The sequence below is a fragment of the Pan troglodytes genome, chromosome 7 (assembly GCF_028858775.2).
Source record: "Pan troglodytes isolate AG18354 chromosome 7, NHGRI_mPanTro3-v2.0_pri, whole genome shotgun sequence".
Classification (NCBI taxonomy): Eukaryota; Metazoa; Chordata; class Mammalia; order Primates; family Hominidae; genus Pan; species Pan troglodytes.
This window is the reverse complement of record NC_072405.2, coordinates 102,194,364-102,209,331: the sequence shown is the minus strand read 5'-3', so window position 1 is coordinate 102,209,331 and position 14,968 is coordinate 102,194,364. Positions and strand designations below refer to the sequence as shown.

At 35.4% G+C, this 14,968-nt stretch overlaps 1 protein-coding gene across 8 annotated transcripts in view; it reads left to right on the top strand.

Annotated features, from left to right (window-relative positions):
- Window positions 1-14,968, top strand: part of RUNX1T1 (RUNX1 partner transcriptional co-repressor 1) — a 143,013-nt gene that overhangs the window by 112,444 nt on the left and 15,601 nt on the right. For all 8 annotated transcript variants that reach the window (XM_528188.7, XM_003311835.7, XM_003311832.6 and 5 more), the window contains 3 exons: window positions 3,372-3,457; window positions 4,021-4,222; window positions 14,370-14,438. In XM_528188.7, coding sequence (XP_528188.3) covers window positions 3,372-3,457; window positions 4,021-4,222; window positions 14,370-14,438 — 357 coding nt within the window. The remainder of the gene's footprint in view (window positions 1-3,371; window positions 3,458-4,020; window positions 4,223-14,369; window positions 14,439-14,968) is intronic.

The window sequence follows — 14,968 nt, the reverse complement described above, 5'->3', positions numbered from 1 at the left end:
CTGATGAGGGCGACTTAGTGACCTGGACACTGGAAAGAGCAAGGGATGAAATGCAAGTAGAAAACCAGAAAGTGGAGCTGAGGATACAGAATTCTGGGGAATGCAGCCAGCCAGATATTCACTACTTGATTACAGTGATGGCGGTTGTTTTTTTGTTTGTTTTTTTTTTGCCACAGGCAGAGAGAGCCTAATATATAGAAGTTTACATTCAATTTCCAACTACATTGCTAGCAAACAGGGTCTCCACGTGTAGGGCCTTTTTTACCTTTCTACACCCAACTCCCCAAATGTTTAGAAAGCAGAAAGAGAGGGTGAGAGAAGGGGCGATTGAGGCTTTGGTTGTAAGACAGTAAATTAGTAGTTCTGGTTCTCCACAACAGTAATTTCTACGTTTATATAGTGTGTCAGACAAATGGCTAAGCATATAATTTGTGCTTTCTTAATAGCCAATCTGTCTAATGTTCTCGCAGGTACCATTTCTGAAGAGCTTTCAAAGGTGGTTGTGCTCTTTCTTGATCTGGATTGATATTTTAACCCCAAAATCAAATGTGATAACAACTCCCTTCTACACAAAGCCTTACCACTTATTTATGGCTTAAGGACTGAAACCATGATTGCATGTTTTTAAATAGCAGTGGAGTCATCAGGTCACGGTGAGACCAGTTCAAGGGATCCCATTTTGTAGATGTGTTAGCAAATGGCCTGTTTCTTAGGCAGCAGGTGCTATTTTGTGAAATATTAGTTCCAGTGCACTATACAGTAATCAGCAAGGAAGTAATTACACTTATGTGCAATGATTATGTTTTCATCAAGTAATATAAAATATCCCTTTATGAATTATATCTGTATCCATTGGTTTTATGTGATTTTCTTCAGACCATGTTCCTTACCTTTTAATTATATTAGCTTATAAAACTAATAGTGCTAATCTCTATAAATATGTGCAGCTACTAAACCATCCCTAAAGTCTGGCAGAGTTTAGTGTGTGTTAATGTAAAATAAAATCTTGATGTATGAGCAACAAATTATGGTGTTACATCAGGCTGCCATTTTGAGAATATAAAAATTGTCATAAAGATATACTTAGTCTGGTACGATTTATAAATGCCTATTATGTGTAGGGACATATACTCACGAGAATCCTTCAGTAAAGTAGCTTCTTAGCAGCATTAGTTTATAAGTAAGCTTAGAGTTTTATCCTAGTTAGTTAAAATATTCTAAAACAAAATAATCAGTTGAGACTCAACATTAGTGTCAAATTTCCCACAAATGAAAATGTGATTATGAGCTATTTAATGATTATGAGCTATTTCCCCCGGTACATCCCTCTGGTATTATGACTATAAATAAAAATTGTGTGCTGCTGAATATTTAAGTATCTTAAATAGAGAAATTAATAAACATAAAATCTTGATTTATTTTTTATTTTTAAAGATTTGATTATATCTAACAAATGACTTTCAAAGTTCAAAAGCAGCAAATGAATCTTACATTTTTTCACCAAGTACTTGAGCTCAAACATGTTTCTAATGCACTTAGTATTTTTTTAAAAATGAGATGAAGCTTAGTACTGTTTCATAAATGCTGAAATCCCACCACCACAGATATCCTGTTGCTCATTAATATTACTCCAGGCATTACAGCTTGTGTCATTATTGATTTCTTCTGCTGAATTTTTCAAGCTTTTGAGACCTCTGGAATTCTTGTCCTTAAAGGCAAATATTCAGATGCCTCTAACATGAAAGTCACTGTCACATTTATATCCTTATCACTTTCTGGTTGTTTTGTATGGTGACTAATTTTAACAGTAGTGGTTTTTCTCTAAAACCCAGGCAACAAATAAGTTAACAAAAATTACATATTTGCAAACATTTCAACTTGAAATAATCACAACAGAGCAGTAGCTAAATACTATTCTTTCCCAATGTCTTTATATTATGCAAATTAATAAAACATATTTGCACTTTTACTTTTTTACCAATAGGTGGCATTGACAATTTTAACTTTTAAAATATATCTCAGAATATGTTCTAATTGGACAGGAATGGTACAAAGCGTCTTATATTTAGCTTTTTATTTAGTCTCAGAAGGGGCTATCATAAATTTGTTCACTTCCATCAGTTGTAAATGAAATCGTTTTATGTGGTTGGCTGAACAGTCATGTGACTCATCTTTATTTGTGTAAATCAGCTAAAAAAAAAAAAAGGGATTTCTAACCACTTAAATCTCACAAAAAGTAAAATTCAGTGTCTTATAACTCCTATGGTCATTTAATTCTTACATAAGTTCCACAGAGAGATAGCCCAGTTATCTAGAAACCCAAACTATAAGAAACTTTATACATAAGTTCCACAGAGAGGTAGCCCAGTTATCTAGAAACCAAACTATAAGAAACTCTATTTGCTGTTCAGAGTAACATTTTGAAAATTGGTAACCAAAAATAATAGTTTTGATCATTTAAAATGCAAAATAATGCCACAGCCCAGGGGCTTTTCCTATACAGTAGAATATAAAGTGAATATGTAAGAGGAATAACACGTTTCCAGATTTCTCTGTTCGGAGCCTTTCAGCCTCTCTTTTTAGTGAGACACATTTACTTCCTATTTTAATGAGCATCCTAGCTAACCGCTTAAATTAATTAATATTGGTGCTCACTTGGTAAACACTTATGTATTACTTTTTCATGGACTTCAAATTAGGATTTTCAGTTGGTTCACTTGGATTTATGATATTTGTCAAATTATATCTGGTATATTAATTTTTTTATGAAGAATATCCAATTTACTTTTATTTTTTAATTTTTGGTAAACTGAGTATATGTAGCTCCATATTATACAAGCCTTTTCTTCATGGTCTAATTTTATCACGGAGGTATATGTATTAGGATTGTATTCATTTATACAAGGCTGACATGTGGAAAAATTTACCATGCTTGTTTTGGGAAAGCATAACCCTTCCTATGTAAAATGACTTATGCTGTCTTTATTTTTAATGCAGGACAGCAATGCTTTAAAAACCACTTAATGTCTACTTGTGGTTTCTTGTATTTATTAAGAGTTAGAATATATTTTTACTTACAGAGTGTTGCATGGATAACTAGTTGTGGAGTTGGTGTCACTTAACTGTCTCCTTGTGTGTAAAATAAAGGCTTCTGACCAGATGACCTCTAAAATTCCTTCTAGTTCTAGTATTTTATCATTCTCTGAGGAATCTGTTAGGTAATTCTGAATCTAAATATGACTCATGTCTCCATCCAAAATCAAATGTATTTTTACATCGAGTTTGCCCACATAGTCCTTGCTATGAGTCTGTGTGTTTATGGGTTGTGTACTGAATGCTTTAGGGTTATTCAGCCTTCTCTATTTTTGTAGGGTTGCATGGCACACGTCAAGAAGAAATGATTGATCACAGACTAACAGACAGAGAATGGGCAGAAGAGTGGAAACATCTTGACCATGTAAGACATCAGTAATCATTTGGGATTAAAAAATATTTGGAAAACAACTGGAGTGAGGTTATGTGATAAAATAAAAGCTTCATGATCCTTTGAAGGCATTGTTTTTCCTGCTATCCTTGAAAAAAAAAAATGAGCGAGAATATCTGAAGTAGAATATAGGATTTGATTTCTAAATTGATATGAAAGTCACTTGAGAGAAATGTTTAGATCTTGGAAAGGAATTCTCAAAGCCAGATCGGTGGGCTACTGTTTTATTGTGAAAAGGTCATTTAATTTATAAAGTAATGGGATTAGTATTTGGAGAGGTGGATTTACTGGCTATAATGCCTTCAGGTGAAATTTCCCTTCTGACTCGTGTTCATAACACCTATCTTCTCATTCCCATTGAATTTTCCATCTATTGGCTCTGAATTTCAAATCTAGTCATAGAAAATACTAGACTGAAACCTTCAGGGATAAAATTGCTTCCTTCATTGTCCTGAAATGGTTTGTTTCACTACTCAGCAAAATCTTTAATTGTGATGATTTATATGCTCTTCCCTATTCTCCCCTTTCCCAAATAGCTGTTAAACTGCATAATGGACATGGTAGAAAAAACAAGGCGATCTCTCACCGTACTAAGGCGATGTCAAGAAGCAGACCGGGAAGAATTGAATTACTGGATCCGGCGGTACAGTGACGCCGAGGACTTAAAAAAAGGTGGCGGCAGTAGCAGCAGCCACTCTAGGCAGCAGAGTCCCGTCAACCCAGACCCAGTTGCACTAGGTAACTTTTCTTCAGATGAGTATCTCGAAAACACATATTTCTTATGCTATTAATGCTGACTTTATTTTTATTTTTAAAATTAAAGGATATGCAAGGAATTTTAAGACAATAAACAATTTACATATCCTCCAATATGTCTTGTCTATCTGTTAGGAATTTGGGCAGATTGGCATAGACAGAGATAGCCACAAAACTTAAATTCCTTTTCCAGGTGAGTGTATTGAGCTGATGGCAGCGTTTCAGCACTGAACCAGAATTTCATGTGCATAACTAAAACTTGTGCTCCTTCGTAATGCCTCAAAACAGCAAAAACAATCTCAGGGAGTGGGCCTGGGGCTTAGGCACTTCCGTCAAGGTCTCTAGTGAATTCTGCCACTGCATACCAATGTTATCACTGCACATGGGGATGTATGTTTCAAATTATTAATTCAGAAAACAGCCTGTAAGACAATCTTGTTAGTTGAATCATATATATATATTTATATTTTAAACTTTTTTCTCAACCCCCCGCCTCCAGGAAGAGAGACCTAGAAGCTATATATTTTGCCTACAGCTATTTTAAAATTAATGATAAAGATGTAGCACTCTTCCTGTGATTTGATCTTAACTTAGATTACTTAATCATGATTATATTAATTCTAGTTTTATCTAGTTTTATAATAGGACTCATAATATAGTTGTGCCTTAGAAATGGAATGTTAGTATGTAACTATTTCTTATTGATATTTGGGAATTGTTGGGGTTACAGATAGAATATAATCCCATATATGTTGAAAGAAATCTTCAACCTGAAAGAATTTTTGTGTGGCCTGTGAACTTTTACCTAAATTAATAATACGGTTTTGTCATTGACATTGCCACCCATTACGTGTGAATACTTTTTGAGTAAACTTACGAAGGTGGATTTCTGTGGATTCTTGTTCTCTCATATTATCTTATGCATTGGCCCCATACCCATCTGCTAACTCAAGTTAGAGTACTGTCCATGCTGCAAAACGTGCAGATTAAGTTCATAATTTTGGCCTCATTAGTACTATGGCTGATTATCCAAAGTTTAAAACTTGAAGTATATTATCTGTTGATCACATTACTGTTTTCAATTTGTTCCCAGCCAGTGTAGTTTCCTATGCACTTAGGTTTGTAGATTTCTGCTGATCTGTGAATGCCGAATGCCTATTATCATAAGTATTAAATAATGAAAGAGTCTAAGGCAGTTAATTTACCTAACAAGCATTATTCTGAAGCATATTTTAAAGACAAAACTGTATTTGTCAGGTCACATTAAGGCAAGCAACGAAAACAGAATTACGTTTGGTTTGAGCCAATATTGGTCGAAGCCAAACTATTTAGAGCAGAGTGGAAAAAAAAATCTTGTGTTTATTTCCTTATTATGAACAAAAATTGATTAATCATGAGAGATTTGCTTAGGACAGAGGGGATATTTGTAACCATCCAGTCTAGGCAAAAATTGAGAGCTTTAAAGTAAATAAAACTTAGGGAGTTAAAACATCTAGTTTGGCTTATTCTATTGAACACATTCATTGAGTCAGTACTTATTTATTGAGCGCTTACTATGTGCCAGGCAATGTGCTAGGCATTCTAATGAAGGAAAAAGTATTCATTTCTTTCTTTGAGGGCCTTTGGGTCTAGTGGAAGAAGGCAAGGGAATAGCTAGTGTTCAAGCCATAGGATAGCTACCTCAATTCAGTCGGCCAAACTGACCAGATTGCTATTATCTGCCATCCACTATAAAAGAAACATCTCCGAAATTGATCAGACTTCATACCTAAGCGAGTTATCGGCACATAGAACAAGGGCCATTTTGTGTATAGTCACTACTACTACACACAGATTCTGGTGATATAGGTATATATCATGTTATCCAGGAAGAGAGGTTCATTGTCCCTGCTACATAACCAAAAGAATAAACTTGGTTTAAAGAAACTCCTTTTTAAAAGTATACAAACTATACTATTTTTTAGTGATGTTCAATGGATTTATATTTTTGTTAAACCTGAGATATTTGTTTGGCCTTAAGCTTTTGTAGGTTGTATTAGTCAAAGGGTACAAGCATTTAATTTCTTTGTTTATAGACAACATTAAGACATTATGTTCTTTATTGACACAGAATCCTAAGTTGCCATTAAGACACTATCATAACTTTAGAGAAAATCTGTGTAGAACTCTGCAGTGTGCAAGTTTTAGCATCCAATAGTGTTTTTACAGTTTTTTTTCACTGTGCATCCTTACTAGCTGATTCTTGCAGCCTTGTGTACTATTTTCTGGGACTGAGCTATGGCTGTAAATAAGAGGACAGGTGGTTTGTAATTATGGCCCACAATCATTTACATTAAGTGCTTTCTAAGTCCCTCTTCCAGGCTTTGGAGTTGAATGGATTGATGTGTGTAATGAAAGGATTGGAGATTATTGGCTGATAAATCTATTTTCTGTGACTGGGAAGTTTAATGGAGTGCATGTGTGCAGATAAAGCTATGGATATGTCTATATCTTTATATACATTTAGATCTCCGTATCCCACAGTTGTATGTATTTCTTTTAGCCTAATTATTTTGCTTCTTAAACTACTGTCTGGTCTCAAATGAGATCTTCAGAATATATTATAGAAGATATCTTTGGTTCAAAATATTGCCCTACTTATATCCCTAACTTGGAAACACTGGGAATGTTTAGTCATACACACATTCTTAGCATTTTAAAATTATATTTGGGGACTGCACAGGGGAGAATGTAACTTTCATGATTGATGTGTTGTACCTGTTAAACTCAATCCCATTCTCACTTTTGAAATATATCTGTAGTATTGAGTGAGTATAGGGGGTTAGTAAAATAACTCGATTAATCTATTACTAATTGAATTTTAAGAGTTTTCCTGGCTGGGCGCAGTGGCTCACACTTGTAATCCAAGCACTTTGGGAGGCCGAGGCAGACGGATCACGAGGTCGGGGGTTGGAGACCAGCCTGGCCAACATGGTGAAACCCCTTCTCTACTAAAGATACAAAAAAAAAATTAGCCAGGCATGGTGGCGCATGACTGTAATCCCAGCTACTCGGGAGGCTGAGGCAGGAGAGTCACCTGAACCTGGGAGGCGGAGGTTGCAGTGAGCCGAGATCATGCCATTGCACTCGAGCCTAGACGACAGGGCAAGACTCTGTCTCCAAAAAAAAAAAAAAAAAAAAAGTATTTTCCTAAGATATTAAAATCTCTTTTTTGAATAACCTCTGACTGAAACAATTTTTAACACTGAGTGTACACTGAATTCATAATGGTATTTCTATTCTTTAAATAAAATGCAAGTTGACATCTTGAAGGACTTTTCATAAAATAGATTTTCTTGAAATAATAGATATTTATTATTTTTACTGTTGTTACTCATTTACTTCCCAGGGAAAACTCCAAATATCCAACTCTTAACAAAATTAGAAAGCAAATTTTAACACTGCTGTCTCTATTTTCAAAGTATGACTTATTTCTACATTTAAGTTTTATTACATGGTATGCTTCACAGAAGAGCAAGATAATGTGATCAGAATTGACAGATTTGACCATTGAAGTAGAATTACTTTTATATGTATAGAGAGGCAGTTGCTGGTTAGCACTTTGTATGTTTTCCGAAGTGCTTGTCAGAATCTCCGTAGTAGCTCTTTTTCCTTTCTTTGTCTTTGGTTCCTTTTTCTCTCAGAATGTTGTCACATCACTTTCTTGGCTCCTGACATTTTATTTCTTTTAAACTACTTTCCTTTTTACTGGCTTTTGACTATTCTAGAATCTTTCTGTAGTTTGTCTTGTATCTGTGTGCGCTCTTTTTGTTTTCTAGAAGTCTTCCACATCGTTAGGGTTAATTTTTTTTTTTTTTTTTTTGAGACAGGGTCTCACTTTGTTGCTCAGGGTGGAGTGTGGTGGCATAATCTCGGCTCACTGCAGCCTTGACCTTTTGGGCTCCCACCTCAGCCCCCTAAGTAATTGGGACTACAGGTAGACCGCCACCACACCCAGCTAATTTTTTTGTATTTTTTGTAGGGGTGGGGTTTTGCCGTATTGCCCAGTCTGGTTTTGAACTCCTGAGCTCAAGGGATCTGCCTACCTCGGCCTCCCGAAGTGCTAGGATTACAGGCGTGATCCACTGTACCTGGCCAAAATTTTTTTCTAATGATAGGTTTAGGGCTAATGTCAGGGGCTGGACATAAACTCTGAAATATAAATGCACTTTCCCTGTGCTTTTAAAACATGTATGAACATTGTGATGACGTGGTAGTAAATTTAGAAAAATACCTTCACTCTGTTTTGTTAAGAGTTTAGTACTTGCCAGAGAAAGAAATATCAAAAAGTTTTGTTTGTTTAAGTGTAATGAAAAATCAAGCTTAGCATTTATAAAAAACTTAGAGCCAGGAGTGTTGACTGACGCCTGTAATCCTAGCACTTGGGGAGGCTGAGGCGGGCAGATCATGAGGTCAGGATATCGAGATCATCCTGGCTAACATGGTGAAACCCCGTCTCTGCTAAAAATAAAAAAAATTAGCCAGATATGGTGGTGCACCCCTGTAGTCCCAGCTACTCGGGAGGCTGAGGCTGGAGTATTGCTTGAACCCTGGAGGAGGAGGTTGCAGTGAGCCAAGATCGTGCCACTGTACTCCAGCCTGGAGGACAGAGCGAGACTGCCTCAAAAAAAAAAAAAAAAAAAAAAAATGCTTAGTAACTCAGGAGTTTGTTGAATTAATACCATCCCCTGTCCCAAGTGGGTTGGTAGAGGAATTAGTATTTTAAAATACTGCTAGCTGGCAAGTTTTATGATTGTCATATGATTGAATTATGGAATTTCTCATTGCTCTCTAAATCCTCAGGAAATCTAGCATGAAGGCTGAAAGCACAAACTCAGTAGAATTTCTAGATTCGAATTACTCATGCCTCTTCATATTGGTTTTGCGGCCTTTGGCAGGTCATAATCTCTTTGTGCTTCAGTTTCCTCGTGTAAAATGGGGATGGTAATATATATTTCATAAGCATTTCTGTATAATGAGTTAATAGGTAAAAACATATGAGACAGTGCCTGACACATAGTAGAAGTGTTATGTCTTAGCTGTTATTTAGATGTGCATTCTCAGAAAGAACTTTCTGCTGGGAGTAGAAGTGGCTCATGCCTATAATCCCAGCACTTTGGGAGACTGAGGTGAGAGGATCCCTTGAGTCCAGGAGTTTGAGACCAGCCTGGAAAACATAGTGAGACCCCATCTCTACCAAAAATCAAAAAATTAGCTGGGCATGATGGTGCATGCCTGTGGTCCCAGTTGCTCAGGAGGCTAAGATGGGAGGATTCCTTGAGCCCAGGAGGTCAAAGTGACAGTGAGCCATGTTTATGCCACTGCCCCGCAGCCTGGGCAACAGAGCAAGACCTTGTCTCAAAATATAAAATTAAAAAATTAAAAAAATAAAATCAAAAAGAACTTTAAAGAATAGTGGTAAACGAAACTAGTAAAGTTTTTCCTTGGCATTCAAGATTGTGAAGTTACAGTGGATTCATAAGTATTTTTTCATCTACAAAGTACTTCTAAGCAGGTGGCTTCTTTAATAGGCACAGAGATTAGAAAAGATTCCTGTCTTAAATATAGTAAATCTGTTGTACCTTTGGGACCCTAATTCGTAATACAAGGCTATGGAAAAATAGATTTCTCCCAGCCAATGAAATATTTCAACTTCTATACTCTCAAAATATGAAAACCACAAACAAGTTATTCTGTGTATATTTGCATGTAAATGTTTGGAGTTTTGTACCCTTGTATTGATTTCCTTAAATCACATCATGAAATTAATCTCACAGTCATTCAGCAGACTTCATAATGCAAATGCCTACTGTACTTAACTATATTGGGTTTAAAAATATGGGACTATTAGTTAAATATGTCCATCTTTTAAAATTAAGAGGAGATGGTTACTTCCTGGAGCATTAAGTATGTTTGTTGTAAAAGATGGAAATCCTAAAGCAGTTGCTAGCTTCTAGGTTGGATTTGGGCTTCTGAAACCTAGTGTGAAGATTTCTGAATGTATTATCCTTAAAAACAAGTGGCATTTGTAAAGATAAAATTACTTAACTCTTTCTTTCTTTTGATGGTTTTTGTAATAGATATTATCATGATCACAGCCTCATTCTGCCCACTACAGGATGAAGGCCATACCTAGGTGCTGCCAAGCTTTGAGCATTGCTGTCCTGGGTCATATGAGGTCACATTGCTTCTCCAAAGGCTATCAGCTCATCCCTTCATGTATATTGATGGCGGCCCTTGCAGTATCTAGTATCCAATGGTCTCCATCCTGTCGTAAGTGTAGTGCATCTTCCATCTCTTTCATACATCATAGATTGCTCTTTCTGTTCTTTCACATTTCTTACACCATTTTCTGTCACTCTGACCTGGTCTCCTCTCTTCATAGATGTGAATTATTTTCAAGAGGCTCCCTTCATCCTCATCCACTCTCACCACCACCCCCACCCCAAGCAATTTGCATCCCAAAGCAAGCTAGACTTAATTTAGAAGGACTTTTCTATAATGTTTTCATCTTTCAGTAGTTGCATATATATATACGTTTAACATTTTAGACCATATCATAGACGTTCTTCTGTCTTTGCATCTACCACTACATTTTAGAACGATGATTCCTTTTTCTAGCAATTGATATTTTATAGGTACTTAAGAGTTAACGGGTAAGAATTAGCTTCTTTAGAATCTAAGCCTTAGAATCTTAGGATGTTTTAGGTAGATGTGTTTAGATTAGCCAGTATTCTAAAATAGTAAAGTCCTAGGAGAGAATTGTCCCTTGTTTTGTTTTTCAGACTCAGTTTTCCCTATATAGATTTTGATATTGCTGCTGCTTAATCAGAAGAGGAGATATTAAATGTATTAGTCATTTGGTTTCTGAATCTATTAAAGTAGTGTTTATCAAGGTATCAAATAGATTTCTGAGGAGTATACCTACTACCAATCACTCTGTTCTTTCTGTTGGTAGACCTGATGTTTATCAAGTACACTAACTTAGAACTGGAGAGGATATTGTAAAACACGTTTATATAATTATTTCCCTTTAGATTCTGCTATTTTGAAAAACTGTCTTTTAGAAGGTAGGTTAGCATTAAGAAAACTTTTGCATAATTGGCTTTAGCATTTCTATTGGGTTTCTATGTCAGTTAAAGTTTGGGCCTATGTGGACATGGCAGTATGTCAGTGAGAAATTTAGGAAGGTATAGCCAAAGTGAAACATTGCACAACTTTCCAGTGTGGTATATGTACCCTCAAGACACCTGTGCAGCCCATAGAAGGTGGAAGGTCAATTGAGCCTGGCACGTTAATATTTGAGTCCATTTGGGTGTTATAAACATTCATGGGTGAGGCTCAAGTAAAATTTTTGAAAGTGTCATCTAAGAAATTTGAAGATTTTGCTTCCAAAGACAAAGGCAGTGAATTGTGAACTATAGAAATATTTTCTATTTCCAAGTGACATAGATTCTGGGAGTTTAAAAAATTACTTGGTGTATATTGCTTAATCCAAACTTCTTCAATGGCTTTGTTGTCTTCAAAATTTGTGGTATTTGGATTTTTAACATTGAGAGAAAAGATAAACTTTAAAATACTCTCTTCACCTTAGTTATTTAAAAGGAAATAATTATATAGCCATTCTTACTAGACCACGTAGTAAGTAATAATAATGATAATAATGAGGATAATAGCAAGTACCAGATAATGGGAGTTTAGGATGTGTATGTAATAGGAGGTACTTCCTTCAATCCTCACAGCAGTGCTCTCAAATAATAGTAGTATTGTCCTCACTTTATTATAGATGAGGCATCTGAGACATGGACAAACTAACATACCCAGTGTTCCATGCTCAATAGCTAGCTTCACTGGGTGCTAGAACTAACTTTCTTCAGCCTATGTTGCCTGGGGCTGGTAATTAGCATCTTTCATGCATGGACTTTGGATACCTAAACATTACCTTTCCTGTTCTTTATCATAATGATTGACTATTTAATTTAAAAAAAAAATGTTTATAGGCTGGGCATGGTGGCTCACACCTGTAATTCCAGCACTTTGGGAGGTCAGGTGACCTGATGTCAGAAGTTTGAGACCAGCCTGGCCAACATGGTGAAACCCCATCTCTACTAAAAATATACAAGTTAGCTGGGCTTGGTGGCATGCACCTGTAATCCGAGCTACTCAGGAGGCTGAGCAGGAGATTCTCTTGACCCAGGAGGCAGAGGTTGCAGTGAGCTGTGATCGTGCCACTGCACTCCAGCCTGGGCAACGAGCATGACTCCGTCTCAAAAAAAAGAAAAAAGAATAAAATAAGTTTTTATTAACTACAGGTCTCTTCTTAACACAATAAATGAAAAAAAATTGCTACTTTGAAGTCACGTTTTTTTCTTTCTTCAAACTTTACAGATCTGTTCTTATTCTTATCCAATAAATTATGCTTAAATCCAAGTCTTTTCTCCTTAAAAGTTGTCTTTTAATGTCATAAGTAAATTTCTGTGTTGTACTGTGTCACATGGCTAAATATGAACTTGATTGCACTTTATTTCTTCTGGAAATAGTTATAGTGGTAAGGAAGATAATCTTGATAAATCTAATTAGCTGTATCACATTTCCTTTTAGGTTGTTTATGCAGCAGTTTTATCTCACCTTAAGAATAAACGTTTTTATTTTTGTCATTTACTTTATAGAAATGAATATACACAGGAGAATGCATAGATATTTCCAGTTCATCCTGTTATGAAGTAGTCATGACATCACAGTGTAAACTTTTGAAAATAAACTTTTAAATATTTGGAATAATTTTAGATTAAAAAATTGCAAAGATGATATAGAGAGTTCCCATATATTCCTCACCAAGCTGTAGTAAATTTTTGCTAATTCAGAATAGTTGAGAAAATCTAATGTTCTTGCCAATTGATAATCTGTGTGCCCTGCAAGAATTCAAAGCGTTCAAATGTATTTAAAGCATTCAAATGTAACAACATATACTTAGCTAAACTCATCGTGCTTTTCTTTATTTTTGACATTGTGTAGCACCATAAAATATAGGAGACTGGACTAAATGTCTTGATCTTCAACATAACCATTAGATAAAGCATTTAAAAATATATGCTACTCAACATTTACTGTACACATAGAGAAAATTTCAGTTTTCCTCAGAATTTATCATGGGTTTAATAATTAAGTTTTATAAAAGTTAAAATGATTTTTTTCTTACCGAACTCTTCTATATAAGGAGGCTTTTACTGAAAATCCAATATGGAAGACATGAAATGCATATTTTAGCTATGGAAGACGGTATACACTTTGTTTACTTTTGAGCATATGTAAGAACTATAAAATGTTTTGTGTTAATTCCATGAACATATTTTAGAAGTTAGCATTCCTATATCAAAGTTATTAGTTGTTTTCTTAAACTTTTAAAATTTGAGAAGCCTAGTAAGCACAGCATTTAATTTAAAGTGGAACTTCATTTCCTTTTCTGGAAAGCATGGGCTAATTCTCTTTGCTCAACAGAATGTCTGTGAATCCATTCTGATGAGTCTTTCTGGCTTTCACCTCTGTCAAATCCATATGATCTAATTTGTGTGAAAAATTTTAATGGTCACTGAGATTTTTAAGAATTAAGTATGAGAACTGGTTAGCCATAGAGTGGAGCTTGCTATTCATTGAAAGGTGGCAGAATCAGAGCTCTGTGGAAATTACATTACCTGAACATTTGATTGTTTAACCACCAGTTTGACTCATGAAAGGAAAACTATCAAATACAATTTATATTCCTTAACAAAATATATCTATAGAAGTCTCCATAGTCAGAAAGTGCTGAGAACAGTGTTCCCAAACATCATATTGTATAATGAAATCAAGTTGCTTTGGCTTTGAGCATGCATGGCATTTAGACCAATGACCTTCTGTTTTCCTTGGGCTCTGATGACAGGCCTTGCTATTTTTATGTATTTTCAAGAAGTGAAATGTTTAGCCTTTTAAAATTGCGTTTTTGTAGAGAAGCCAGGAGAATGGGCATTGCTTACTTTCACTCTGTGCGATGACACAAGTGTGCTTACAGTACTCTCCTCCTCTCTCCACCCCCTTCCCATCCTTTTCATAGACGCGCATCGGGAATTCCTTCACAGGCCTGCGTCTGGATATGTGCCAGAGGAGATCTGGAAGAAAGCTGGTAAGAATTGTTTAAAAACATGAGTTTCGTGTTCTGGCAGCTGTGTGCAGTTGTTAATGTAGTGATGTGAGGAATGACAAGAAAGGACTTTACTGCTAACAGCAACAACAGCAAAAACAAAACAAAACAAAAAAAAACCACAAAACAAAACACCTGATTAATATTTTTAAACCAGGCCTGATTACAAGATGAAATCATTTTTATTTTAGTAACATCTGCCAGTTTCACTATAATTGAGAAGCTGGCAATATTTCCATTATAAAACTCCATTTTTTTCAGGGCCATAATGATTTCAGGCTGAAACTTGGCATAGGTCTTAGCTTGCATGCATTTTTTTCTTTGATGAAAAAATTCCAGTGTCTTAGAAATTAAATTGCATACTTCAGCCTTTTCTCCTGCATCCAAAAAAAAAACGAAACCAACATCAAATCTAGTTGACTTGTTAAAGTACTCAGATAATTTTTTGGTTACAATCGACTTTTCAAATTGTTCTTCTATACTAATTAGTATTCAACGATCAGAGCTAAATT